At 51.9% G+C, this 25,433-nt stretch overlaps 1 protein-coding gene and 1 long non-coding RNA gene across 36 annotated transcripts in view; one reads left to right on the top strand and one right to left on the bottom strand.

Annotated features, from left to right (window-relative positions):
* Positions 1-1,809: 1,809 nt before the first annotated feature.
* The window catches only part of NCAM1 (neural cell adhesion molecule 1), a 298,788-nt gene continuing 275,164 nt past the window's right edge, over positions 1,810-25,433 (bottom strand). For 7 of the 25 annotated variants that reach the window (XM_047691566.1, XM_047691565.1, XM_047691567.1 and 4 more), the window contains 6 exons: positions 23,883-24,007; positions 19,637-19,817; positions 9,642-9,849; positions 8,651-8,767; positions 6,830-7,645; positions 1,810-5,133 (listed from right to left, as the gene is read on the bottom strand). In XM_047691566.1, coding sequence (XP_047547522.1) covers positions 5,013-5,133; positions 6,830-7,645; positions 8,651-8,767; positions 9,642-9,849; positions 19,637-19,817; positions 23,883-24,007 — 1,568 coding nt within the window. In that variant the 3' untranslated portion in view covers positions 1,810-5,012. Of the gene's footprint in view, positions 5,134-6,829; positions 7,646-8,650; positions 8,768-9,641; positions 9,850-17,030; positions 17,162-19,636; positions 19,818-23,882; positions 24,008-25,433 lie in introns of those variants that run through there. The other 18 variants (XM_047691575.1, XM_047691576.1, XM_047691577.1 and 15 more) reach the window with 4 other exon arrangements.
* LOC125078627 (uncharacterized) lies at positions 11,898-24,628 on the top strand. 11 transcript variants are annotated; one of them, XR_007120942.1, is made up of 9 exons: positions 11,898-12,296; positions 12,721-13,809; positions 14,250-14,289; positions 14,918-14,998; positions 16,581-16,726; positions 16,818-16,899; positions 17,079-17,251; positions 17,868-17,961; positions 18,091-20,283. It is a non-coding gene; the product is annotated as an uncharacterized LOC125078627 (long non-coding RNA). The 11 variants fall into 11 exon arrangements; XR_007120941.1 differs by lacking the exon at positions 17,079-17,251; XR_007120943.1 differs by lacking the exon at positions 17,079-17,251 and having other exon boundaries at positions 17,855-17,961.

Genomic DNA, 25,433 nt, shown 5'->3' with positions numbered 1-25,433 from the left:
TAGCACAAAACATCGAGGCTTTGCTCTAGTATTCAAAACTCACTGATGAGCGAGTGAAGGTCCAACACACGGATCTCCCGGTGCTCCACTTCCATCTGACCCACGAATGTTAGCAACCAATGTTCTTGCTGGAATTCTACTTACCAACTAATGCACCTGCAGGTTGGTTCTATACAAGAGTGCAGCAAAAATGTACCAAAACATTCTGTATCCTATGGATACGTAGAATTTCAACACAGAGTATGGTATATCATTTGTGAATTGCATTCTTTGTCTCAGTTTATGATAAACACATACCGCGTGTATATGCATCCCTTCGTCTTCCTCCCTTGGAGGGCCGGTTATTAAACATTCACCAGAGATCGTCATTGGGGTTACCCCTCACGCATTCTCTGTGTCCATCATGCCATCTGTGTACCCCTCACTCTGGGCCCAGGTGGTGGCCCTTCCACCACTTGCAGCTTTGCTGATTGCTGCGACAAGGGAAGAGGCCATCAAGGCTCTGTTGAGAAGTGACACGCACCGCCCTGCTCATACTCCACTGACACAGCCATGCCTGCTCTGTGTGACCAGAGAAGTACAAACCTATCAAGTGCCTGGAAGGAGGGAAGGGAGAACTGGATGGTAGTGATGAGCTTGTCCGCTGCACCCCACACGTCAACCAACGTTCCACTGCTGTATCCTGAGCATCTTGGAGACACTCAGTGAATACTTACTGGGCGAGTCTCGGAGGAGACGACCCTGAAGGAGGAAGGCTCTGGAAGTAAGCCCCCATGGATCATTAGAGAGAGGGTCATCATTTCATGATGTTTTTGTTGATCACTCCTTACCTTGCCATATACAGCTGGACTTTGGTGGCCCAGGAAATCACATAGATACACGTGGCTCTGGGTTCTTAAAACAGGCTCCAGGGCCAGTGAAGGGCCAACTCCTGGGAGCAAAGGCAGACACCACCCCAGAGGAGGACACCACCAGGCTGGGGCTAGAGACGAGCATGTAGGACACAAAGGAAGGAGGTGTTCAGACCCATGCAGGTGCAGGACTGGCCCTGAGATAGGGCCTCCTTACATCTTGCTCCCTACAAGTCTTACTCACCTGCCTCACCCTAGTGCTGGCCCTGGGACCTGCTCTGCTCCAGGGACTTCCAACTCCAAAGTCTAGTAGGTAATTCCAACTCTCTGCTCTTCCCAGCACAGCTGGACAGCAGCACAGGCAAGAGAATTCTGAGTTGGGTGAAGTTTTCTTCACTCTATCTATCTCAGAGACTTTAGTAAACTCCCAAGGGCTGAGCAGTATGGCAAAGACAGGAAGAGAGGAATCACGTATTCTGGAATAAGCCTCATGTGCCTGCCTCCCTGTTGAAACCTTGGCGCTCCAGTTCAGATTGTTATTCCAACTGGATTTGATGCTCTCACGCCCCCGGAGTGCCACCAGCACTATACTCTGCTTTCATATACATCGCTTCCCTCATTAGCCAGGGCCTCAGCTCTATGATCTTGGAATCTGCTGTTTGTCAAGAGGGGAAACTGAGTCTTGGGGAGATTAAAGAACTCTTCCAAAGTGAACAAGGAAGTGGCAGAACCAGGACTTGAATGAAATCTTCTGATGGCTGGCCATTCTAAAATGAGGATTCCTCTATCAGCCTGAGGAACACCATCCTTCAGGCCATGTGAACTCAAGACACTGGGTTTAACAGACCTTGTTCACAAGGACAAAAAAAAAAAAAAAAGCCAAACCATTGGCATTTCCACAGTACGATTCATGTGGCATACTAGCACTGAATCGAAATAAAGCCCAGTTGGACCATCATCATTTTTCTTTTCTTTCAATTTTTATTGAACACAAGTATTCTGACAGAATGCAAAGTCAAAATTCTCAGTTAGTACTCAGTATTTACACCAGTGAGAATGGAAACAAAGGTGGTATCGATGTTTCACTCGGTAAAAAGTTTATAACAAGAGAGAAGGCCCCCGAAGTACGGAATGCTGGGTAGGGATGTTCATGGAGGTCTGAAAACCACCATCCAGACAGACAGCCTCGAGTGACAGCCCGGGACGGAAGGGCTCCATAGAAAAGTGTGAAAATGGTCCCACTTCAGAAGCTGCACTACGTACACTACGGTCCCTCAGGACTCAGAGACCTGCATGTGGCACAGGGTGCGCCCCCTCCCGCAGAACGTGGCCATGCCGCTGGTTACGTGAATACATATGTATGGCACATACACATATAGACACATACACACTGCAAACTGGTAGAGTTGATCCCGCCTTCAAAAAATTAAAAAAGGAAAACTATAAGCTTTTATCTCTTAACATAAAAGATAGAACATCTTGAAAATAAAGTGACTCTCTCTTTGATTTTAGAGAAAGCTTTGCTCTGTTTTTTTTTGTTTTGTTTTTGTCCTGTTTTGCTTTTTTTTTTAGTATTTTTAAATTTTTTTTTTTTTAAAGAAAGGAAAGCTCATGCGTGCAGAGACAAATCTATGTATAATGAGAGAGGCAGACCAAAAGGTGGGCAGAGTCTTGGTGCCAGTTGATGGCGGAGCCAGTTCTGGGTGGGTGATGGTGGGGGGTATCACCTGCCCTGGGCCGTGTTACTTGAGGGTCGGCTATACCTTTTCCTCTTCCAAACCATCAGAGCCCAGGTCGTTGCATCTGGCCACAACCACTCGGCAGGAGATGCACAGTCTCAAAGAGGGATAGTGTGGGCTTGTTTTGGGTAGTCAGTGCCACTGCCATCAGAAGATGAACAGCTGAGTCCATGGACAGCCCAGCAGTGGGAAGGGCCCCCCACGCCCTGCTGGGTCCTCCCGTCTCAGACACCCAGGAGCTCCTATTCTGCTGTGTACTCTAAGAACTGTCTGTGCGTTCATTACTCGTGCCTGAGGGCCTGTGCATTTGAACCAGAGATTTGTGCAAAGGCCCGACAATCAAGGGGGCCAGAGCTGGGTACACTGGCTCCTCCATTTCCATCCCCAGGAGCTGAGAAAATGCAAAATAACCCCACATTTAGCAAATGACAAGACCATTATTTTTCACAGTTCGAAATTATAATCTTAGCGGATCATCACTGATCAGACTGCAGAAATGTCAGAACATGGGGGAGTGTGGCCCATGGAACGGACTCAGGGGCAGTCTTGCCACCCTAACCTCTCGCTGTTTTGTACCTTGGGACAGGAACGCATGCCGGAGGGCTGAATTGCTGTTTCCTTAGCATTATCAGCATCATCATCTTCGCTTTTATTTCATTTTCTTTGTTTAAAGGCTTTAATTCCTTTTAAGAGTTATTTTTGTTTCCTGAATATTTTTTTTCTGAACTATCTGCTATACCTTCCACAACCAAACTATGTTGAAATTTTATTTCAATACTATGACAAAAACACGTTTCACACTAAAATATTCACGCATCCACAGTGCACAAGCTTGCAGTTTCTAAAGTAGAATGATAAAAGAAAGCAAAATTTCTATACAAAGGGCTGGCTTTTCCCTTCTCCCCCCTCCCATCCCCCTTTAAGTTTCTGTATTTTTTTCCCCCCACTTGGTTTCCAATCCAGGAAAGTTGTGTTTATGACTCCAGACAGCAGGTTGTTTTTTTTTTTTTCTCTCTCTTTTGTTTCTATAAATGCTGCCTAAGTGAACAGAAGGCCGATGTTACTTTACTTCAACAGATTTCCAAAAAAAGACACTAATTCCCTGAAGCACAAATGCTCTTCCGCTCAAATCTAGATTCTGGGCTCAAAAGGAAATTGTATGTATATATTTTATTTGGCTTTCTACAAAAAGGGGATGTTTGGGGTAAAAATGTGTGTTCACCAAGACCAGCCCCAACTATACAATCTTCTCTGCTTCATTCAACAAAGCCTAAGGAGTCCTTCAAAAGGAAGGACGTGGACGCCTGGGGGGGGTGGGGGGCAGACCCTTTTCCACAGATACAAGCAGGTGGTGGCTAATCAGAAAGTGGTCTCTAACTCCCAAGGAAATACAAAAAGAACTGAGAACCAAACCCCCCCGCCCCCCCCCCAAAAAAAACCAAAACCACTCCAGAACGAGATGGGTTTTCACCTGAGTTGCACACAGGCAAAAATTTCAAATCAGAAAGTGGAGGGGGTGTGTGGGGGGGGAAGAGCCACTGTAAACAATCATATTTTGTAAAGTTGTCCCGTGCGAAAGCAAGCCTGTGATGACCCTGCCCACCTCCAGGCAGTGTTTGTAACTTAAAGGAAAAAAAAAAAAAGGCAGCGGTTTTACACGGACATTTAAACACAACCAAAGTCAAACATCGTCAACTTGTAAACATTGGAAAACAAAGTTGGCAGGAAGAAAAAAAAAAGAATGAGAAAGAAAAGGAGAGAAAAAGAAATCAAAATATTGCAAACCGAGACCTCCCCCCCAGAAGTTGCGATTTGGCATTCTTCCTACAAAACGGGAGTCTACGTGGGAATTGAATTCAGCTAGCAAGGGGGACACACTTTGCATACTGAACAAATACAAAGTGAACAGAAATTATAACTTATTTATGGGGCTTTACAGAGTTCAAACTCGACTCAAAGTATAAAAATAAACTTGGACTTTGTTCATTCGTTAGTCTTAGTGCCTGGAAGTATTTCTCTGAAACTGGTCTGTGCCAATTGGGCAACGCCAAGTGCGATCTTCCTGAACCTAGATTTTTTTTTTTTTCTGAGCTTCCTAGATTCTTAATTTGGGGTCCTTTTGTTTGATTCTTAAATGGTTTCAGGGAACAGAGTGTCCTAGTTTGGCTGTGGGTTTAACCTTTTTGTCTCATTTTCTTACAAGTGAGTGCGCGCAGCAAAGGAACCCTTTCTATAAACCTACAAAAAGGAGATCCCATGTTTATCTGTTTAGTTTTTTTTTTTTTAAAGGCAAAAGACACTAGAGGAATGAGATGTGTGTGTGTGCGAGTGTGTGCATGTGTGCATGTGTGAGATATTGGGAATGCTCTGGTGAAGCTGTGGTGTCACTTTTTACTTTGATCTGCTCATTTCTTGTCACCCATCATGCTTTGCTCTCGTTCTCCTTTGTTTGTGTGGCGTCGTTGGGGACCGTCTTGACTTCGGCGGGCGCTGGCTTCGTTTCTGTCTCCTGGCACTCCGACTTTGCTTCTACTGGGCCCTTCCTGCAGAGAATTGGGAAAACAGCACTGAGACCACAGTCCGCAGTTGTCACCCTCCAGCCGGGCTAAGGCATACAGCAGTGGTCCCCATTCTTGGCTGCACGCTGGAATCACCTGGGAGCTCTAAAAATCCCCAACACCTGAGCCAGCCCCCCAGGAATCCTGATTTAATTGGGCGGGGCACGATGACTTTTAAAAACACCCAAGTGACTCTGAAACGGAGCCAAAGTGGAGAGCCGCTGAATCAGAGGAACGAGACCTTCCCTCCCCTCTGGCCCTCGTGCAATGCCGGGGCCCGGAGCCCAGTGCTTCCCTGGGGTGGCGGAAGGGGGCAGCAGACGCGGCCTGCTCCTCACCCTGACTGCCCGGGTGCAGTAGCAGACTGCCCAGGTCGGCATAAATGACGCATGCTGTGCTCGGTTCCCCAGCACCGAGTCCAGGGGGGCGGACTCGGACTCTGCGGACCACCTTGCTCATGCCTGTCCTCAGTGCAGCAGGCCCTGTGCTCTGTGGTTAGGGTGGGAAATGCTCTTTGCCACCAAGGTGGTGTCGCATGGCATGGGAGGCTAGGGTGGGCTGGCACACTACATGGGGACAGGGTCAGGGGGAGTCAGGCGGCTGCTGAGTGGGAAGGACTAGTGGATTCCTACTTCTTCAGATTCAGGGCTCGCAGGGAGGGTCCCATTTTGGCTCTTGGGGGCAGCACAACAGCTCATCTGGGGGGCAGGAGCCTCTGTAAAAACCTAGGTCTGACTCTGCCTTATTCAGTCCCAGGAGTCAAAGTCTGGTCTAAGGGCGCATGTGCAGCACCAGACCCTGGCTCCAGCTGCATCTTGGCATCATGGTTAAGACATCTGTAATCTTGGGGCGCCTGGGTGGCTCAGTGGGTTAAAGCCTCTGCCTTCAGCTCAGGTCATGATCCCAGGGTCCTGGGATTGAGCCCCACATCAGGCTCTCTGCTTAGCAGGGAGTCTGCTTCCTCCTCTCTCTCTCTGCTTGCCTCTCTGCCTACTTGTGATCTCTGTCTGTCATATAAATAAATAAAATCTTAAAAAAAAAAAAAAGACATCTGTAATCTTAAGGACCTTCACTTGAACTTGGAGACCCAACAGGCATTTGGTGCCTGTGAGCTCCGCGTCTTCCCAGACATTGCAAGTCAGGAGAAGCCCAAGTAGCCGGTGGTCCTGGGGGTGTTGTGAGCATCTGGGCTGGAGTGGGACAGGGCCTTTTGGACCATTCCCTCTCCCCACAGGGGCCTTGGGGCCTGTCCCTTTCCTTCCTGCGGAACAGTGCTGTTCCGGTGCCAACCCAGACGAACCCTGGCTAATAGACTGTCTATCTGGGGCCCCGGGGTGGCTGGTAAGGGCACCTTGGCCTCCTTAGCTCGCCTGCCAAGCTATGCTCATCAGTGGCCCAATGGCAACCCCCCCTCCCCAGCCCCAGGGAAAACTGAAGCCTCTGCCAGCAGGATAAGGCTAAGACGTAATTAACGTGGCCTAGTTAGTGAGCAAGCGGCTGCTCGCTGGGCCCTGCTGCCTGCCCCGCTCTCTCTGCCTCATCCCAGCCCCTTGCTTGACAGTCGCCTCAGAGAAGCCCAGCATCAAGCTGAAGACACCTCTCACAAACAGGACACAGCACAGCACAAACGCACACCACCACTGGACACAACCCGACCACAGCAGACAGAGAGAGGCCGTACTCGGGCTTTGCTGGTGCAGGCGGAACAGAGCTGTCGGCAGTGGAAGGAGCAAGCTCGGGGGCTTGTCCACTGGCCCCAGCGGCGGGAGCAGGAGAGCTCAGGGCTGCAAAAACATCCTTTGCAAGGTCAATATCTGGGGTCTTGAAGTTCCCTTCGTCCATTTTAAAGTCCTCGCCCTGGGCAGGGTTTGTGGCGCTGACGGAGGCAGCCTCGCTCTTCGGGCTAGTGGGGCCCGTGGCTGCCTCGGTCGGGCTCTTCGCAGCGCCGGGCTGGGTGGGCTCGGGATCCGGGCCTTTGGTGCTGGGAGCCTCCTGCTTGGCCTGGGGGCCTTCCGTGGCAGGGGCGGCCACTGCTGCTAGGGGACTGGCTGCCCCGGCCGTGGCGGGGCCTGGCACAGGGGCCGGCTTGCTCACTGGAGGGGCCTTGGAGGCCTCCCCCACGCTGGCAGGGGCACTCGGGCTGAGCACTGCCCCCTGGTTAGCCAGGACACTAGAAGACAAATTGTTGGCAGCGGGGGCTGAGATTGGAGTGTCGCTCAGGTCAACAAGGGGGGCGACCTTGGGGGCTGAAGCGGGGGGTGGGGAGGAGGTGGCGACGCCGGGCCCCTTGGAAGGGGTGGCCTGGCCGGTGGGCACAGAGTTTGAGTCAGGTGTGGCTGTGGCCGGGGGGGCAATACTGGAGGTCAGGGTGGTGGTCTCACTGGTGGGGCTGTTCTGAGCAGTGGCAAAGGTTTCGGTGATAGTGTCAGAGTTAGCGGTGACGGTGGTGACAGAAGGCAGCATGTCCTCGACAGTGGCTGTGGTGTCGGCAGGCAGCCTGTGGGAGGACAGGAAGTAGAAGAGAATAGACGATGAAGCTCAGACGAGACAGAGAAGCAGGGGGAGGGCTGCAGCCAAGAAGCGGGGCGTGGGCAGCCATGCGGGGACGCACAGGCACGGACACAGGCCCACAGAGAAACAAGGATGGTGAGAGGAAGCACACGCCCAGGCGGGCAAAAGCGGAGACAGGAAACACAGAGCACGTGGAGGTCTAAAGGGACCTGCTGGCCCTTCCTCCCTGCCAACACCCCTCCAGCTCTCTGCGCTAGGCTGCCTTGTCCCACAGCCCTGTCAGGGCCTTTCCGAGCCCTGCCTGCAGCCCAACTCAGGAGGGACAGGCTTCGGTCTGGTGTCCATCGCTGCCGGTGTCCCCGGCCCCCCGAGGAACTGGGCCCCGGCAGTGACGGGCAAAGTCGGGAAGATGGCAATGAGTGCTCCAAACAGCCCCAAGGGGCCATGGGCTCCCCAGCCAGAGATTTTGTGCCACCATTTAACTCCACTCCCTTCAAACCCATAGCCTCAGGACAGCCAGCAGTCCCCACCGGCTCGGCTGGGCATGGTTTCTGACAGAGGGCTCCCCAGGCCTCTGGGAACAGGAGGGCTGGGGAGCTTCATGGGTCCCCACCTGTTCTCACCCTTCTCGGAGGACACAGAAACCTCTAGAGTTCTTGAAAATCCTACACAGAATCTGCTAAGCCTCTCAAAGCTCAGCCCCTCTCAATGAAGTTTTGCCCCCTTTGGCCATTTCTGGGATGTGTGTGTGATTCAGGGAGAGGGTCTAGAGGTCCCACTCATCCCAGGAGCCTGCAGAGCACCTATAGTCCCTTAACAGAACCCAGAATGCCTTCTCTCTAGGGAGAGAGGGGGGTCAGGCATTTCTGGCCAAGGGCTCCAGGATCTGGCCTGCTGGTCTGGGAGTGGTGGGTGGGTGGGAGGTGTGGGTAGGGTGATGGGTGGGTGTAGGGCTCTGCTGACGAGGTCCGGCCCCTCCCCGCCCACATACTCGGGCTCTGTCAGCGGTGTGGTCTCGTTGGGCTCCGTGTGTTTCCCTCCGTCATGGTTTGGGGTCCGCTCCTCCTCGGTCCGCACCTCCACGATGGGCTCCTTGGACTCATCTTTCCTGTGGAGAGAGGGGCTATTTCAATTCTGGGACACTGGGGCAGGGAGGGGGGCTCCTGGAGAAGACACCTGGGCCTGGCCCAAAGTTTGGGGGCGGGGCAGGGACATCTCAAGCCAGGTCCAAGTGCCTGAGCCTCAGCTCCCACTTGCGTGAGCTGTGTGACCTTGAGCACCTGTCTTGCTCACACTTGCTTCCATCTCATCTGTAAAATGGGGTAAATAAGTCTCTCCCTTGCCTAGCTGTCTCACGTTAACTGCGATCATGAATGTGAAGGGCTTAGCACGGTGCCTGGCACAGAGAAGTACTCGGATAGTCTGTCTTTACGTACAGAGCCTGACACGTGGTGGTGCTCATACCACCCCCTGCCCCCCCGGCTCTGTCCCTTCTCGCCGTGAGTCTGTGAAGGCTCCTGATAATTAGCTCAAGATCTCTCTCTCTAGAGATGCTGGAAGGGACAGCATCTGGAGCCTCAGCTTTGAAAGGAAAGGACGTTTTATCTGTTCGGTGCTTGGGTGTAACCTGGGGTCGGGGAATATCGCCTGGCCCGACAGTAGCTGCTCAGTAAGTGTTTGTGGGGAGATGTGTGAATGAACGACAGCAAGGCAAGTAGGTCTCTGAAGTGCTGTGGAAGTTCCCCTCCGGATTCAGCTCTGAAAATTCCCCTCATTTTCATCCACGCCGGGACTTTTCAGACTTCTCTGAAATTCTAATGTGTTGGCTGTGAGGCTGGGCCCAAGGGTTTGCTTTGCAAACAGGTACCCGAAAAGGCTGTGTCTGAGAAACAGTTCTCCAGTGATATGGTTCCATGGCTGGGCCCCACCCACCACCCAGGGCAGAGCCCAGACCCCAGCAGCGGCAAGTGGGCTGCACTCACGAGAAGGCGGCTTTGCCCTCCTCCATGTCCTTGCCCTTGGCTCCGGGCCCCGCCTTTCCGCACAGGTTGACAGCGATGCACATGAGCAGGCCGCACTTGTTCAGGAAGTAGCAGGTGACGTCCACCGCCACCAGGAGCAGGACGAAGATGACAATGAGGATGCCCACGATGGCCCCAGTGCTCAGGCCTGATGTGGGGCTGCCGTTGGCTTGAGTGGGAGGGAGGGAGGGAGAGAGATGGTTGGTGATTAACACACCAGGCCGACTCTGCACCCTGCAGAGCAACAGCCCCTGGGGGTCGGGGAGAGCCTATGGGGCAAAGTCAGGGCACTTGTGTCAAGAGGGGCACCGTCCCTGGGGCCCTTCTGTACCCTAGTGTTGAGACAACAGAGTCTCTTCATATCTTCGAGAGGGTGGGATGCCAGCCTTATGTCGGAGACCAGGGAACAGATGCATGAGGCACCCACAGGTCAGGATGGCAGTGGGGACTGGGAGCTGTGTCTCCATTCTTGTGCTCAGTCTCTGAGCCTCCCCCCAACCCATCCTTAGCTGATCTCCCCGTGAGCCCGGGCAGCAGGCAGGCGGACGGCGGTCACTGGTTTCAGGCTGGACCGTGGCTCCCTGGGATCCTGGGGCAGGGTGCCAGCTGGAGCAGCGGGGGGTTCCCAGGGCTTCCTTAGGACTTGTGCTGACATCAGGTGCAATGGTATGCCCAAAATGCTATCCTGCTCCCTCTCCCCTTTAGGACCAGCTCCAGAGGATTCCAGCACTGGACAACAGACATGGTTTATCCTTCATTGCACCCAGGGAGCCGAATGAAGCCCATTTACTCTGGAGACGTGGAGTTCTGCCCAGCCCCAGTAAGCAAGGTGAAAGGTTTGGGTGTACTCACCTTCTGGGAGCCCAGGCACACTTGAACCAGGCTTCAGGAAACCCAGCAGACTCACCCAGAGATGCACGTCCACACGGACAGGCACACTCACACTCAGGGCAAGTACGCTTTGTGCCCATTACAGACAGACCCTCATTCTCACACCCGAGCAGCACCCAGAGCTCCCGTGCTGGCTGGGCTCACTCTGCATGACTCGGCCTGTGTCCTTCTGCCCCTGTGGTCCATCTATAAAGCCCCAGGGCCCCAGGGGACTGATGGTCTCACAGAAGGGCCCCTGGCTCAGCTCCCCACACCCCGTGTGATAGCTGTGAGTTGCCTGAGGCGGCCCTCTGACTGGTGAGTCCCCCAGTGTCCGGGAGACACATGCTCAAGCTCCGGGAAGCTGGAACCCAGCAGGGCTCTGCCCATAAGCCAGTGTGGAGACCATGGAGACTCCTGTGCAGACATGAGCACATCTGCTTCCTTCTGGAAGGACCGAGTTACAGAACTGGCAGCCTCCTGGTGTACCCCACCCCCGACCTGGTCTGGGGCTTCCTGTGCCGCCAGGATCCCCTGGGATCACCCAGGTCTGCCCACTAGAGGCAGGAACTGTGGCCAACACCAGTGGGTCTCACTGTGCCTTTGCTGCACACCAGGCCAGGCCCACTGGCCTGCCAGCCACATATCACACCAGATAATGGAGGGACGTGTAGTCCAAGGTGACAGGTGCAACAACGGGCCACGTTCTTCTTTTTCTGTGCAATCTGTGTTCCTGGGGGCACTCCTCGGTCTGCCCTGGGGTCCCTGCTCAGGCCGCATGGGGCTTCTTCAGCAGTGGTCCTACACCACTGGTCTTTGCCTCAAAGTTTAATTCAGGGTAGGAACCACCAGCCCAGCAAGGCAGAGAGGACTACTCACTCACAGCTTAATTCTTAACTGCCCATGGCACAGATGGGCCTTAGATGGAGAAGATTCTCAAATTCTTGAATATTTGTGGCTTCTTTGGGACCTTGGCCTTGCTTCCCAGCCTTTCCTCCTTGGGCTTGCTGGCTGGTCTCATCCAACCCATATTTAAAACCCCAGCCTATCCCCAAGAAGGCATCAAGATGGGCCAAGGGCTCTGTGCTCAGAGGACCCAGCTCTGGCCATGCTGTCCCCAGACTTCGGCAGCAGGAAATGGCTGGCCAGCCCCTGAGGTCCACTAGAGTGGGTCTTCTCCCTAGCAGCTCAGAAAAGCTAAATAAAGCATTTTGTTCTCTCGCAGGTCCTCACACATTCCACCCTAATGAGCAAAGAGAAGCAGGCAAGCCTTCCTGATCTTTGGAGTCCCAAAGCCGCTTCCCTAAACTGGGAGGGAATATCAGCCTTGGGCTTTATCTCTAGCCCATGACACTGGGCCAGAAGTCACTGCTGCCTCCTGGCATTAGTGCCCGGTAGGTGCTGAGAGCTTGTTCCCGAAGAAGGAGCCTGAAGTATTTGTGTGAGGTGAATGTTTGTGTTTTCAGACTCAGTGGTACGAACTGTTCGTTCGGAGGTGTATGCATAAGTATGGTCTGAGGGGACGCATCCTAGCTCCAAAGAGGATGACAGACCACTGCCAGGCGGCTCCGTGTTTGTGAGAGGCAGCGGTTGTCCAGCTGAAGCTCTGGGCTCGTCAGACCCAGAGGGAGGACTTCCTTGGCTTTGAAGGCCAGCATCACGTGCATGCACAGGGGAAGGGCAGAGGGTACAAGGACCCCTGTGACAAGACAGAACGAAGGGAAATGGTCTTCCCTTCTTCTGGAGGTAAGATTCAGACTCTTCCTCTTGGCCTAAAGGCCCTAAATGCTTATAGACTCTCCCACTCTTCTGACTGTTGTCACTCTTGGCACCAGCCCGAGCCTTCACGCTACCTGCTGAACACACCCAGCCCATTCCTGCCTTCAGACTTTGCTGACCCCCCTGCCTGCCACACTCCAGCCCCATAACCTCCTGGGAGGCTCTTTGCCATCCTACAGGCCTCGGCTCAGACGTCACCTTGTCAGAGAGCCCTTTCCCTCCATCCCCTGATCTCTTATCTAGTGACTGACCTCTGCCCACTATCTACCACACTACCTGTTTCCTCTTTTTGCCTCTGTTTGCCATTTTCTGTTCATTTACATTGCTTTTCATTTGGCTATCCCTTCTGGAAGGTTCTACTGTCTTATGACTGTGTCTTATGTCTCCCCAGCATCTAGGACAACCTGACTGACAGGAAATGTTCAAAGAATATTTGTCAAAAAAAAAGAGTGGCTGTTGAGCCTGGAGATGAGCGCACCACCTCCAGAGACTTACAGGTGGGCTGTGAAATGGAAGAAGTCTTGTTCACTATCACTCCTGGATGACAGCTCTAGGATCCGGGGTAGATTTCAGCTCCCCTCAAGAAAGGACTAAGAGTGTGAGCTGTTTGGGCAGTTAGGCCCACTGTGGCTGGAGGCACCGAGCAGAGGCTGGACGACCGCCCTGGGCAGGGATACTGTAATGTTCTGGAAGAGGTCCCCATGTGGGGCAGGGCTTGGTGTGACAGCATCCCCACGTCCTCTTCAACCACAAGAGCCTGGGTCCCATGTCGCCATCCAGCAGCACCCCAAGCACCATCCAGATCCCCTTCACTGTGTACTGAGAAGGACTTCTCCTTGGAAGACTAGCACACTCAGGAGGGCCTGTTTTTATTCACAGATTCTTGTGATTTTATTTTTATATGGAAAATAGATACTTTTTAGCATAATGTCTGTCTGCCTGCAGCAGGATTCCTGGGGTACTGAAATTTAGACTCTGGGGCTCCCCAGTTCTACCCAGTCAGAATCTCCGGATGGGGCGCGGGAATCAGGATTTGGAGGAGCGGCCCCGGGTGACCCTTGCACAAGTAGAGTTTGAGGGTTGCTGTTTCCGGGTCCTCTCACGCCTGCCCTACAATGAGCAACAGCTGTTCCCATGACTCACCGCCCGAGGAGGAGCTGTGGAGTCTCGCTGTGTGCCCTTGACCTAGCATACTGGATGGACGGAGAGAAAGCAAAGACGGCCCCGAGGGAAAAGGGACCACCCAGTTCACCACTAAGAGTCTTGACTTCCAGATGGAGTAAGGCACTCCTCAAGCTAGAGAAAGTGTGCGTAGCTTTTGCAAAAAAAAAAAAAAAAAAAAAAAGCTGAAAATAAGGGAAATACCAGGAAACGGATAAACGTGTATTGAAGACAAGCCAACACCCACTGGCTCTTGGAGGATGATACAAGACTGTAGGCCAGGAGAGCTAGAAGAACGGAGGGTATCCCCGTACCTCAGGTAAGAGTTTATAGAAGGGAAATGTAAAACCCTTCCAGGGGGCGGTCTGTGTTTGCCTGACCGTGCCACTGGCCGACCTTGCCTGGCTCACCCGCACACCCGCGTGCAATGAGAGTTTCTTGGGAGCAGCTCCTCCATAACCTCCAGGGTCAGAGCCACCCCAGTGGTGACGGACGTGGGGCGGGGGGGCTGTCCCTCCTCTGTGGTTCCTGGCCTGGGAGAGGCTGACCCTAAACAGGGAGCTTACTGCCCCACGACAGAGACCGACATCCTACCTCTTTCTTAAACCCTCAGACTGGGAATCCGGGTTTCACATTTACAGACACCAGATGGGCCCGAGTCACTGTTAGGAGCTCTCCGTGCAGCAGAGGGGTCCCTCTCACTGTGCTGAGGCTCCAGTTCGCTTGTAACCCCATACATGTCTGCTTGCTCCTTCCCAGAACCTACTGTTAAACAGACGGCCAGTCTCAAGGGCTTCCGGTAAGTGTCCTTATACTATACTGTGATTATAAACATAATAGGATTTGCCAATGAGAGCCTTCTCTCACATTCTATCACAAGGTCACTCTGTGCAGCCCCTACTATGGGCTTCTAATGGGAGCCGTGAAATCAGGAGCCCGAGCTACCGACTGGTGGCCTACTCGATCTGGTGGCCCACAGGGTGTCCCTGACCCCGGAGTGACCGCCTCCTGGTTCTGCGAAGGGACTGCCCCCTCCCCCTGCTGCCAGGGACCAGGAACGCCCAAGGAGGCAGTGACTCCCGAGGGCTCTCAGGGCAGCCAGGCAAAATGCATAGCTCCTCATCAGAAAAGGAAGGCATTTCCTTTGCTAGAACTCTAAGCAGCAGGCTCCAAGTTCGGGGTCCAATTTGGGGTAATCAGAGCTATTCAGGTACACATGAGGTGAAAGGAAAGGGCTTTTGACGTTTTGTAGGACACACAACTATTCAATAAACTCAAAGCACGCTGGTGAGTTCACACGGACTGTTACTTCCTTTAATAACACAAAGGTGTAAACTTCATCAAGCCCTCGCTGATTATCTACACAACAGTGTTAGCATTCTTATTAGTAACAAATGTGATCCAAACCTGCCGTATAAATATTTCAGAAGTGAGCAAAGGAACCCCGCGGCGTGTGGAGTGTGGCAGCGCTGGACAGGGCACAGCAGTGGGGGCAGCTGAGCGAGGTGGTAAGTGCTTCCCCACCCAGTCCAACCCCGGGAACTCAAAGGGCTGCTACCTTGGGGACTGCTCGCGGGGCGAGGGGCTGCAGCCGCCACTGAGAACAGTGTCCAGTGGGAGTGGGTGTGCCCTAACGAGGTCTCTCAAAAGCCATCCCGTTACAGACCAGGGGCCTGCCTGCATTGACCCCAAAGTAGCTTCGGCTGAGGTCCCGCCTCGCCCGGGGTGTGTGGGTGGGACAGGGCTGTGTCAGGCTTCCCTATACTTTGGCTAGATCTCCAAAGAGTCCCTCCGGAAACATGACACTGGCCCTCCCCTGTGGGTGGGACCAGGATCAGGCTCGGGTAGACCCCCCACCGATGGGCCCTCCTGGGTGAACATGGGACTTCTGCCCCACATGCTATCAAGAGCGTGCCAGGAGCTGGGAGGACAGTGATGGGCTACTTGTGTGAGGACAGATCTCTCCTTCCCTCCCCTCCCCAGAGCTCTCCATAACTGACCTGGGATTCTTACGCCAGGCCTGGAGGCACCACGTGTCTCTCCTCGATGCTCCGCCTTGTGCCTAAGAACCACGCCTGCTTCTCTTGTGCTGGTACGAAGGCAGGGCAGGGACCCCAGGGACAGAGGTTTGAGGTGGGGCTGGGGAGGCAGACAGGGCTCGGGCAGGAGGCACTACCTGCCTGAGCTACTGGGAAAAGTGCGGCCTCCGGTGTCTATACATGAGCCTCTAAATGGTGAGTGCTGGGGGACACGAGCCCGTGCCAAGTGACACGGGCAGCACTGCCCTGCAGACGGGATCACTGGGATTCCCAAAGGGAAAGACTAGTCTTCAAAAGTTAATTTAAAAAAAAAAAACAAAAACAACACAACAAACAGAACTAAAAAATAAACAGAACAAAAATTAAACTTCCATGGGATGTTTAGAGATGAGATATGTAGAATGATGTGACCACAATGGAGGGAGGGCAGTTTTATCCACTAGAAGGTCCATCCCCAAGCACGCACAGGTGTTACTGAGCAGGAGCCTGCCGTCTCCGTGTGACTCTGTGAGCACACTGTGCCTCCTTCCGACAGCAGAGAACACTAGCTGGTGGTCACCAGAATTTTTTAAAGGTCACTAAAGCCACTGACCACCACAGGGGGTTGGGGCATTTGGGAAGTAGGACAGGCTGGCCCAGTCGCAGCGTGTAGACGCTCTGGACTGGGCAGTCCAGGAGTGACCTGTCCCCCCGCGGCCTGCTCTGGTGAGTGTGTCAGGGTGGGGACCGCGTGAGCCACGCCTGGCTGGCCGTGGATACTTCCAACTTGGGGACTGGAGCGTAGGCGAGACGGTCAGACCACAACCCCCGAGACGCAAGGCTCTGTGCAGCTCGAATCACTCTGGCTGGGGGGACACCCGTCCTAGACAGCTGATGGGCACTAGGGGTGTCATAGGCTGGCCCTGTGGGCAGCACCAGCATAGGCTGCTGGTTGGGATACCAGGGCCAGAGCGCCTCCCAGAAAATGCCTAACAAATCCCGTTTCTTCCACTGGATGGGCAACGTAGTGGCTCTGCCCATCATGTCAGCAAAATGCCTGGGCGCGTCCCAGGAGTCTGGCTCTCTTACCACAGGCGCTTCAAGGCAAGCGAAGCCAGCTGCTTTCGGAAGGGCAGGGGAGGAGCACGTGGTCATCCCAACAATCTGATGCAAGCTTTAGGGGTACTTAGACATTTTCCTCTGCTACATCATTTTCAGGTAAGAACAAAAAAAATGCAACAGGTAGCAGATGCGCAGAAATGTCTCTGTAAACCTAGCATAATTTTTTTTTTTTTTAAACCATGTAAAGAAAAGCACTCCCGCATGTTTTCGTACTCTGCCATTGGGAAGGGGCAAACATCCTCGTGAAGCAGCACAGAGGATTGTGAATGGTAAATTGTCTGCACGTCCAGCTTTTTCCAGTCCCCAAACCTTCCTCTTCCACACAGAGTGCTTGGTGGCGTGGCCGTGGCGGTCCTGACAGGTTCTTCCAAAGGGGGCACTGATCATTCTCAGAGGAACTGGGCATTTAAGCAAACTTAATTTGCGTGTGTGTGCGTGTGTGTTCAAGTTCCTAACAGAGCAAAAGCAGAGTCACTGCGGAGAGAAGCAACGAGACAAAGGTGTAGGACGCAGAGCAGCCGCCCAAGGTCGCTGCAGGTCCAAGCCGTGGGTGCCCAGAGAGAATGTGGTTGTTTAAAAACAAATGTGGCAGTGGGGATGTCCCAGGGATGGACGTCCAAGGTGAGATGTGTGACGACAGACACAGGAAGGGGAGGGGGGAGAAGGAAAGAGAAGGTAGAGACAGAAACAGAGAAAAAAAAATAGATAAAAAGAAAAAAAAATTAGGTCAAATATAGAAAACGCAAGAATCAAAGGTTAATTCAACTTAGTAAATTAAACTGACAAAGGTTAGAGAAGAGCTCAGTATGGTATTACTCCCGTAAGGCCAGTTCCGAAGCTCAGCAAGGCCAGAAGCAGCACAGCAGGGCGAATTTGGGGGTTAGGGTCAGCGAGCAAATGAAATTCAAGTGAGAGAACAGAGCCTCTGCAGTCAAATCCAGGAGTGTGATTAGGAGAGTGTTACCTTTGACTAAGGTCAGGCCTCTTAGGAACAGTCAACGAGCCTGTCCACAGCCTCCTAGCCTCTAGCTTTCTGCGTGTGGTAGGAGAGATGCGCCATAAGCATCTCAGTGAGAGGTCGGACTCCTCCTCCACCTCCTCCTCCTCCTCGGGTGCCACGCCCCGCCTCCCCCCACACTGTTCAAGACGAACTAGTCTGCACGCCTCACCTGCCACCCTGCTGACCGCCGGTACCACCACAGATGCACAGCTTAAAATTCGCAGGTTTTGTCCACAGGTCCCAACATCATGGCCAGGAAAGTCCAAGCAAGCACAGAACTACCCCCTCCTAAGACAGCACACAGCAGAGCCACCGAGCCCTCGCAGATGAAGTGAGCCATCCCTCCAGCGCTCTCTGGCTTCCTTGGGCACCTGGGAGCTTACCAAGAAGGACCCGGGGGGACAAGGTCTTCTGTTTCTGTATCTGACTCACTGGGTCCCCAACGGCTCCGGCCCCACAGGCTGATGCCAGGGGCAGCCCTCAGCACGGGAACGCAGCGCCACCCAGCCACCTGCCTGTGTTGCCTAGGTTGGGCCACAGGTGCCGTCGGAAAGCTCTCTCGCTGTGAAGGGCTGACTCCAACCTGTCACTCCCCCAACTCCTAAGCATCCCATAAAGGCTGAGCAGAGACGGACACACTCCAGACTATCGAGTTCAATGAAAAATGGACCAAAGAGCACTAAGAAAGAAGGGGCACAGGATGGTAGGGCCACCTCTGGACATGGGCTGAGCAGGAGTGAGAACACCTCTTGCAGCCATGCCCAGTGCCTTTACCGCTGCCCGCTGGCACTAAGGGTTGCCTGCCTGACAATGCGGAGGGTAGGACCGATCAGCGTCTCGCCTGCCAGCTCCCTGGAGGCCCCCGCATGTCTGTCAGACACACACATTCATGCACACTCAACCGTCGCAAACCACACTGGTCTTACTTTGCCATCTCCTTAACCCACTCATGCACACGCAGACCCACGTCCTAGGCGGCCACAGCCTTTCTCTCTTTCTCCCGCTGGGAGGCGCTATTGTGACAAACTGAGCAGAGCCCCCAGGCAAGCATCAGAGACAGGACAGGCATGAGGGGGCCACACTAAGGCAGCTGGGAGACTGGGACATCTTCCTACCATGCTTGAACACGCAGAGATTTTACGGGGCTCCCTTCCAACAGGCTGCACTATATGGTCGGTGTCCCCCTCTCCTGCCTGTGGCTGGCGCTTGGCTGATCTGGAGAAGCAGAGCGGTGTTGAAGACTGCCTTCTGCTCTGAAGTCTGGTCAATGCGTAGACTAACCATCAGCGGCAAGGGGGCTGGGCCAGCGGGCAGGACTCTCACTTTGTTCCCACACTTGAGTTGGTCCTGGATCCCTAGAGACAGGTGTGTGTCTCCTAGGAGAACGACTCCCGTCATGGTCTCCAGCGGATGCCTTTCACAGATGGCATTTGCCAACACCTTTCTCCACTTGCTCTGTTTCAAGCGATTCAATTTAATCTTTGTTGCCGTGGAGAGGCCCTCAGAAAATGGGATTTTTAACTAACTGGGCACCGTCTCTTCCTTCTCTTGGGGTCCCCACAGAGAAGAGAACTGGACCATGATTGTGCAGTAAGCAAGCATCCAAAAGAAAGCGCTTAAAAACAATTAGGGGGTCCTTGTATGGAATGGCAGAGGGTAGACAAGGTCTCAAAAAAGGTCCTTACTCAACCAGCTGCCAGGGCTTGGCTGGAGCCGGGTGGTTCCCAGCTGAGGAGTCCCGCGGGCCGGCTTAGCCTCCGTCCTCCAGGGCTGAATGACATAGGACCGTTGCCCCAGGATGCTTGGCCAAGCCTTCCCGGGGGGCCAGTACATCTCAGCCCACTGCACAGACAGGTACAAAGCACAACGAAGCTTTGCACGGGCGACCGATCATGAGGATAGCCGGCAGCAAGCAAGTCGTCAGGGCCGTTCAGGCGCGTTAGGAGGTGAAGCATTGTGCGTTAATTCCAAGCAGGAAACTCACAGAAAAGCAGAGGCCGTCATACCTGGGATGGCCGTGGGCTGGGCCGAGGTCCTGAACACAAAGTGAGCCGCCTTGGACTTCCCCTGCTGGTTCTCAGCCACCACGTAGACCTCATACTCCGCATTCCATTCCAGGGACTTGAGCATGACGTGGTCACTGCCAGACGGGAGCCGGATCTCTGGTTTCCACTCGGAGGAGAGCTTCTGGGCGAAACCGGCAGGAAGGACACAAGACACCAGGACAGTTTAGATGAAAATGCTGGTGAGACCCACTCATGGGAAGAGCTTCGGGGAGTCACTACTATCAGTACAAAATAATGCAAATAAAAACCAATGAGAGGACAGGGTGGTCGTTCTTTACTAACCTGAAAACCCCTAAGGACGATGAAGGTCAGGAGGTCAACCTCGCATTTTGTAAGCACAGCGGCTGATGGCGGGTGCCATAGGGCAACCTTCCAGTGTCTTGTCCCATTGCCATCCAGGGCACCCAGGGACTCAAGAACATTCTGGAAGGCGTGGCACATGGACGCCCCAGAAGAGCCATGCAACAAATATGCTTCTTGTCCTGTTTCAGGATGTTGCTCCCACTCAGCTGTGTGACTCACCTTCCCACACAGGAACGTGGCATAGGTTCATTTTGTTAAAAATAAAAACTACCATTTGTTGAACACCTACTATGTGCCTGGCCCCATGATTTCTAGGCTTTCCACCATTTTCTCATTGTATCCCAGCCTGTGAAGGGTTTTGTTGGGCTGCACGTTTGCTTGGCCAGGGTCACCAGTGGCCCAATTCTAATTTAAAAAACTTAAAAGAAATTCAGTTTTCTACATCTTCTCTCTCAATGGCTTCGTTCCTTGGCAAACTCTATAAAAGAGGCAACCAGAATATAAAGCAAATATTATGTTACACAAAAATACTAGTAACATATAACAACAAGACTTAGCAAACACTGAGCGTTTGAAGTAGAAGACAGGTAAGGCTGGGGAAATCTCACATAGTTCAGTGTCCTGTCCCCACCAATTTTTAAAGGCAGACCTGCCAGGCACAGCCACAGTGGCTTCTGGAAAACTGACATCTCTGGGGGCCTCATCTGGGAGGTGTCTCCAGCCCCGGCCAACTGCTTAGCAGATATTATTGTATTATGGGACAGGGGGTTCCATGTGTTGGTCACAGTTCAGGTGCTTTGCTTATATTATAACTGATGTTTACAGTAACTTGATAAGCTCTTTCATTTCATTATGTTACGTTACGTTACGGATGGAGAAATGGAGGTTTTTGGAAGTCTGGGTGACCTACTGGGAAGTGGTAAAGCCGAAATTGGATCCCACGTCTGGCTGGGCCACATCGGCCTAACAGAGGCCAGAGACAGCCCACCTGACCACACTGTCCACTTCCCATGGGCGGTGCTGGGCCACCGCTCAAACCTGATCCTGTTCCACAGTGAGGAAGCCACAGGGACCTCTCAGGTTGGCCTTAGGTATGTCCACAGAGGCTCCTCCTTTGATGTCCTCCTCCTGCCTGGCTTTGCAATTAACTGGGGAAGGGCTGAGTGGAATGATAGGTCTGCCTGCCAGCTGGGAAGTGTGCCTGGTGGCGCTCTGCTGTAGTGACTCTCCATTAAGCCTAACCAGGCAAGGGCTCCCCCATCCCTTCAGTGGCAGCTGATCAAAAGAGAAGGAGTAAGTCAGCTTCCTTGAAAAATCCTTTCTTTCTGTTTCAGGAAAGCACACTGCTCTCTGGTTCATTATTTCCTGGGTAAGAAATCCTTACTAGGTAAGGTAAGTCCTTGCTAGGTAAGAAGTCCTAGCAAGAGGCTATTCCCAGTGCTCAGACACTGCCTCTAGACTCTCAGCAACTGAGTGTGCTCGCAGTGGCCCAGGGTCATTCTAAAACCTAAGAAAGTGGGAGGGATTCTCATTTGTGGGACCTGGAGGTGCAAAGTAGGATGACATCTTAGATCTTAGATGGTGAGCAAACCAGGAAGAAAGGGTTCGGGGCCAAGTTCACTGTGAGCAAGATTAGACCAGCCCAGGGAGGATCTGAGGGGCAGGTGAGAACGACTGTGGTGTGGGATGGCAAGGCAGCCTAAGGCAAGGGTGGAGAGCCCAGTGTCTTCAGACAGACCCGGATTCAGACTCTGCTCACCCAGCTGTGAGAGATCACATGAGTACGTTACTTCCTTCCTCGGTAAAGGGCAGATAATCCTAAGGCCAACTTCACAGGGTTCTCATGGGGAGACAAGGCACATGATCGCAGTGCGCAGCCCATAATACACACTTTATCAAATGTACTGATTATGAGATACCAGTATATGATTTGCAAAAAGTACCAGGTAATGGCAAAATCACTTTGTAGAAATGTTCAAGCAGCAGAGAAATCAATCGTGGTAGGAGTTTGTCACCACCTCGGTCAATTTAGAGGTTTCAAAATCAGAAGAATAAACATTGTTAAAATGTCTGTACTGCCTAGAGCCATCAATACTTTGAATGCCATCCCAATCAAAATTCTACCAGCATTTTGCAAAGAGCTGGAACAAACAATCCTAAAATTTGTGTGGAACCAGAAGAGACCCCAAATTGCTAAGGAAATGTTGAAAAAGAAAAACAAAACTGGGGGCATCACATTGCCTGATTTCAAGCCTTACTACAAAACTGTGAACACCAAGACAGCATGGTACTGGCACAAAAACAGACACATAGACCAGTGAACAGAGTAGAGAGCCCAGATATGGACTCTCAACTCTATGATCAACTAATCTTTGACAAAGCAGGAAAAAATATACAGGGGATAAAAGTCTCTTCAATAAATGGTGCTGGGAAAGTTTGACAGCTATATGCAAAAGGAATGAAACTCGACCATTCTCTTACACCATCACGTGGGTAAACTTGAAATGGATGAAAGACCTCAACGTGAGGCAGGAATCTATCAAAATTCTAGAGGAGAACATAGGCAGTAACATCTTCAACATCGGCCACAGCAACTTCTTTCAAGACATGTCTCCGAAGGCAAAGGAAACAAAAACGAAAATGAACTTTTGGGACTTCATCAAGATCAAAAGCTTCTGCACAGCAAAGGAAACAGCAAAACAAAGAGGCAACCCACGGAATGGGAGGAGATATTTGCAAATGACACTACAGACAAAGGGCTGGTATCCAAGATCTGTAAAGAACTCCTCAAACTCAACACTCAAAAACAGATAATCACATCAAAAAATGGGCAGAAGACGTGAACAGACACTTCTCCAAAGAAGACATACAAATGGCTAAGAGACACATGAAAAAATGTTCATCATCACTAGCCATCAGGGAGATTCAAATCAAAACCACATTGAGATACCACCTTACACCAGTTAGAACGGCCAAAATTAACAAGACAGTAAACAACAAGTGTTGGAGAGGATGTGGAGAAAGGGGGACCCTCTTACACTGTTGGTGGGAATGCAAGTTGGTGCAGCCACTCTGTAAAACATTGTGGAGATTCCTTAAGAAATTAAAAATAGAGCTACCCTATGACCATGCAATTGCACTACTGAGTATTTACCCCAAAGGTACAGATGTAGTGAAAAGAAGGGCCATCTGTACCCCAATGTTCATAGCAGCAATGGCCACAATCGCCAAACTGGAAAGAACCAAGATGCCCTTCAATGGATGAATGGATAAAGAAGATATGGTCCATATATACAGTGGAGTATTATGCCTCCACGAGAAAGGATGAATACCCAACTTTTATATCAACATGGATGGGACTGGAGGAGGTTATGCTGAGTGAAATAAATCAAGCAGAGAGAATCAATTATCATGTGGTTTCACTTATTTGTGGAGCATAAGGAATAACACGGAGGTCATTGGATGAAGGAGAGAAGTGAGTTGGGGGAAGTTGGAGTGGGAGACGAAGCATGAGAGACTGTGGACTCTGAGAAAAAACAAACTGAGGGTTTTGGAGGGGCGAGAGGTGGGAGATTGGGTGAGCCTGATGGTGGGCATTAAGGAGGGCACAGATTGCACAGAGCACTGGATGTGATCCATAAACAATGAATCTTGGAACACTGAAAAAAATAAAATAAAAAAAAAAAAATGGTCCCAGTGTGGACATGGCCTGATGGCTGTAGGTCAAGCTTGGGATTTAAAACCCTGACCAGGACTCTTGAGCCTTCTGCAAGACACAGAACGATTCTGCCCCGCCTGGGCTTTGCATGTTGTTACCCCAACAAGGTGGATGTTAGGGTTGCAGACGGGGTGAAGATGGGGCAGGAGCCACGGAGCCACTCACCGCTCGGTACTTGACCAGGTAGTGCCTGATGGGGGAGCCACCGTCATCCTGCTTGATCAGGTTCACCTTAATGGAGTTTCCGTCCTCTCCCATCTGCCCTTCGAGCTTAGGTGCGCTGGGTTCACCTGAAACAGCCAGTTAAGTCATGTGACATTTTCGCCCACAAAGGAAAATCGAATCCATCAGCATGGGGTGTAGTGATGGGTTGGGGCTGGGTTTTTTTTTTTTTCTTGCTTTCTCAGAAATTCAGATGGTTAAAAAGCAATAAATATAAAACTTCGGGTTCCAGTTAAATGCGTCAGACTCAGCCCCAAACTGGGAGCGCTTTTTGGGAATGTTCTGGGAGACCCTGCCTGATAGCACAGTCCTTTTACCATTTTAGAAACAGGATTTTTTTTTTTTAATGTCTCTTCCTAGTGCTTACATTTCCTTTTTGCCTGCTCTTACAACTGCAGATTTAACTTTGATGAGCCTGATACATTTTGAAGAACGGCCTGAAATACAGGAAAATGTGTATAAGCATTTAAGGAGAAAACTTAAACCCAGAAAATAATTCTTCAAAACAGCCAGTCTCTTCCGTGGATACATGATTCAACCTGGGGGTCCAGGGGACCCACATCTCTAGCAGGGGTGGAACAACGCTGCATGCTTGTGACCTGCTTTCTATGAATTAAATTCTATTACTTAGACTCATTTAAAAACATGACAAGTTTCCAGTTGTGCTTAAATAAAGCCCAAGCTGCCAGGAGCAAGTCTCCTATAAGCATCCTGCATTCAGGGCTCAGCTGCCTGAGTGATAATCCTTGGTACCTTGTTTAAAGTGACAATCATTTAAGTCTTTTTTTTTGTGAAAAGAGAGGAAACAAACGTCTTTAGGGTTCCTCAAGAGAAAAGAGTCGAGGTCTCTATTTGCAGTACACACTCGGCTTGTGAGTCCAAGGTAGAGAAGGAAGACGGGCTCTACGAGACAAATTACAAGGGCTGGGATAGTTCTTCTGTAAGACACTGACTTACGTTAAGACAAGCTACATCATTAGTGGATACTAGAAGCAAGGAGGTGCGAGAAGGTCTGGTTGGAGTCCCAGTGAAGATTTAATGCACTTGGGATCATGCATTTCCTATGAGGACATAACTCTATGTCTAGTTCATGGCCTCTGACAGAAACTGGGGAGAGTCTATCCAATAATCACCCTTGGGTAGGTTGTTTTGGCTTGTCTGTTGGAGGATAGGATCACAGACATGTGACCAAAAACCCAGAAGGGTCTGTCACTAAGCTTCGGACCTCATGATCCCAAAGTGTACCATTGGCCATTTGTGACGAGGCTGCCGGCAAAGCCATTCAGCCTGTCCTCCTCATTCATCTACTTCGGGAACCTCACGACAGCTGCTCATCCCGCCCCTCCCTTCAAGACAAGAAGGAACCAGAGAGGTAGCACTAATGGACAGCCCTTGCTACTTGGCCTGGGCCTGTAGCACGCACACCACCCAGAGCTCATCAGAAATGCAGATTCCGTTTTAACAAGATCCCAGGGCGATCTGTGTGCACACTTA

The sequence above is a fragment of the Lutra lutra genome, chromosome 10 (assembly GCF_902655055.1).
Source record: "Lutra lutra chromosome 10, mLutLut1.2, whole genome shotgun sequence".
Classification (NCBI taxonomy): Eukaryota; Metazoa; Chordata; class Mammalia; order Carnivora; family Mustelidae; genus Lutra; species Lutra lutra.
Note: the sequence above shows the minus strand (reverse complement) of the source record. Positions and strands in the feature narration are given on the sequence as shown.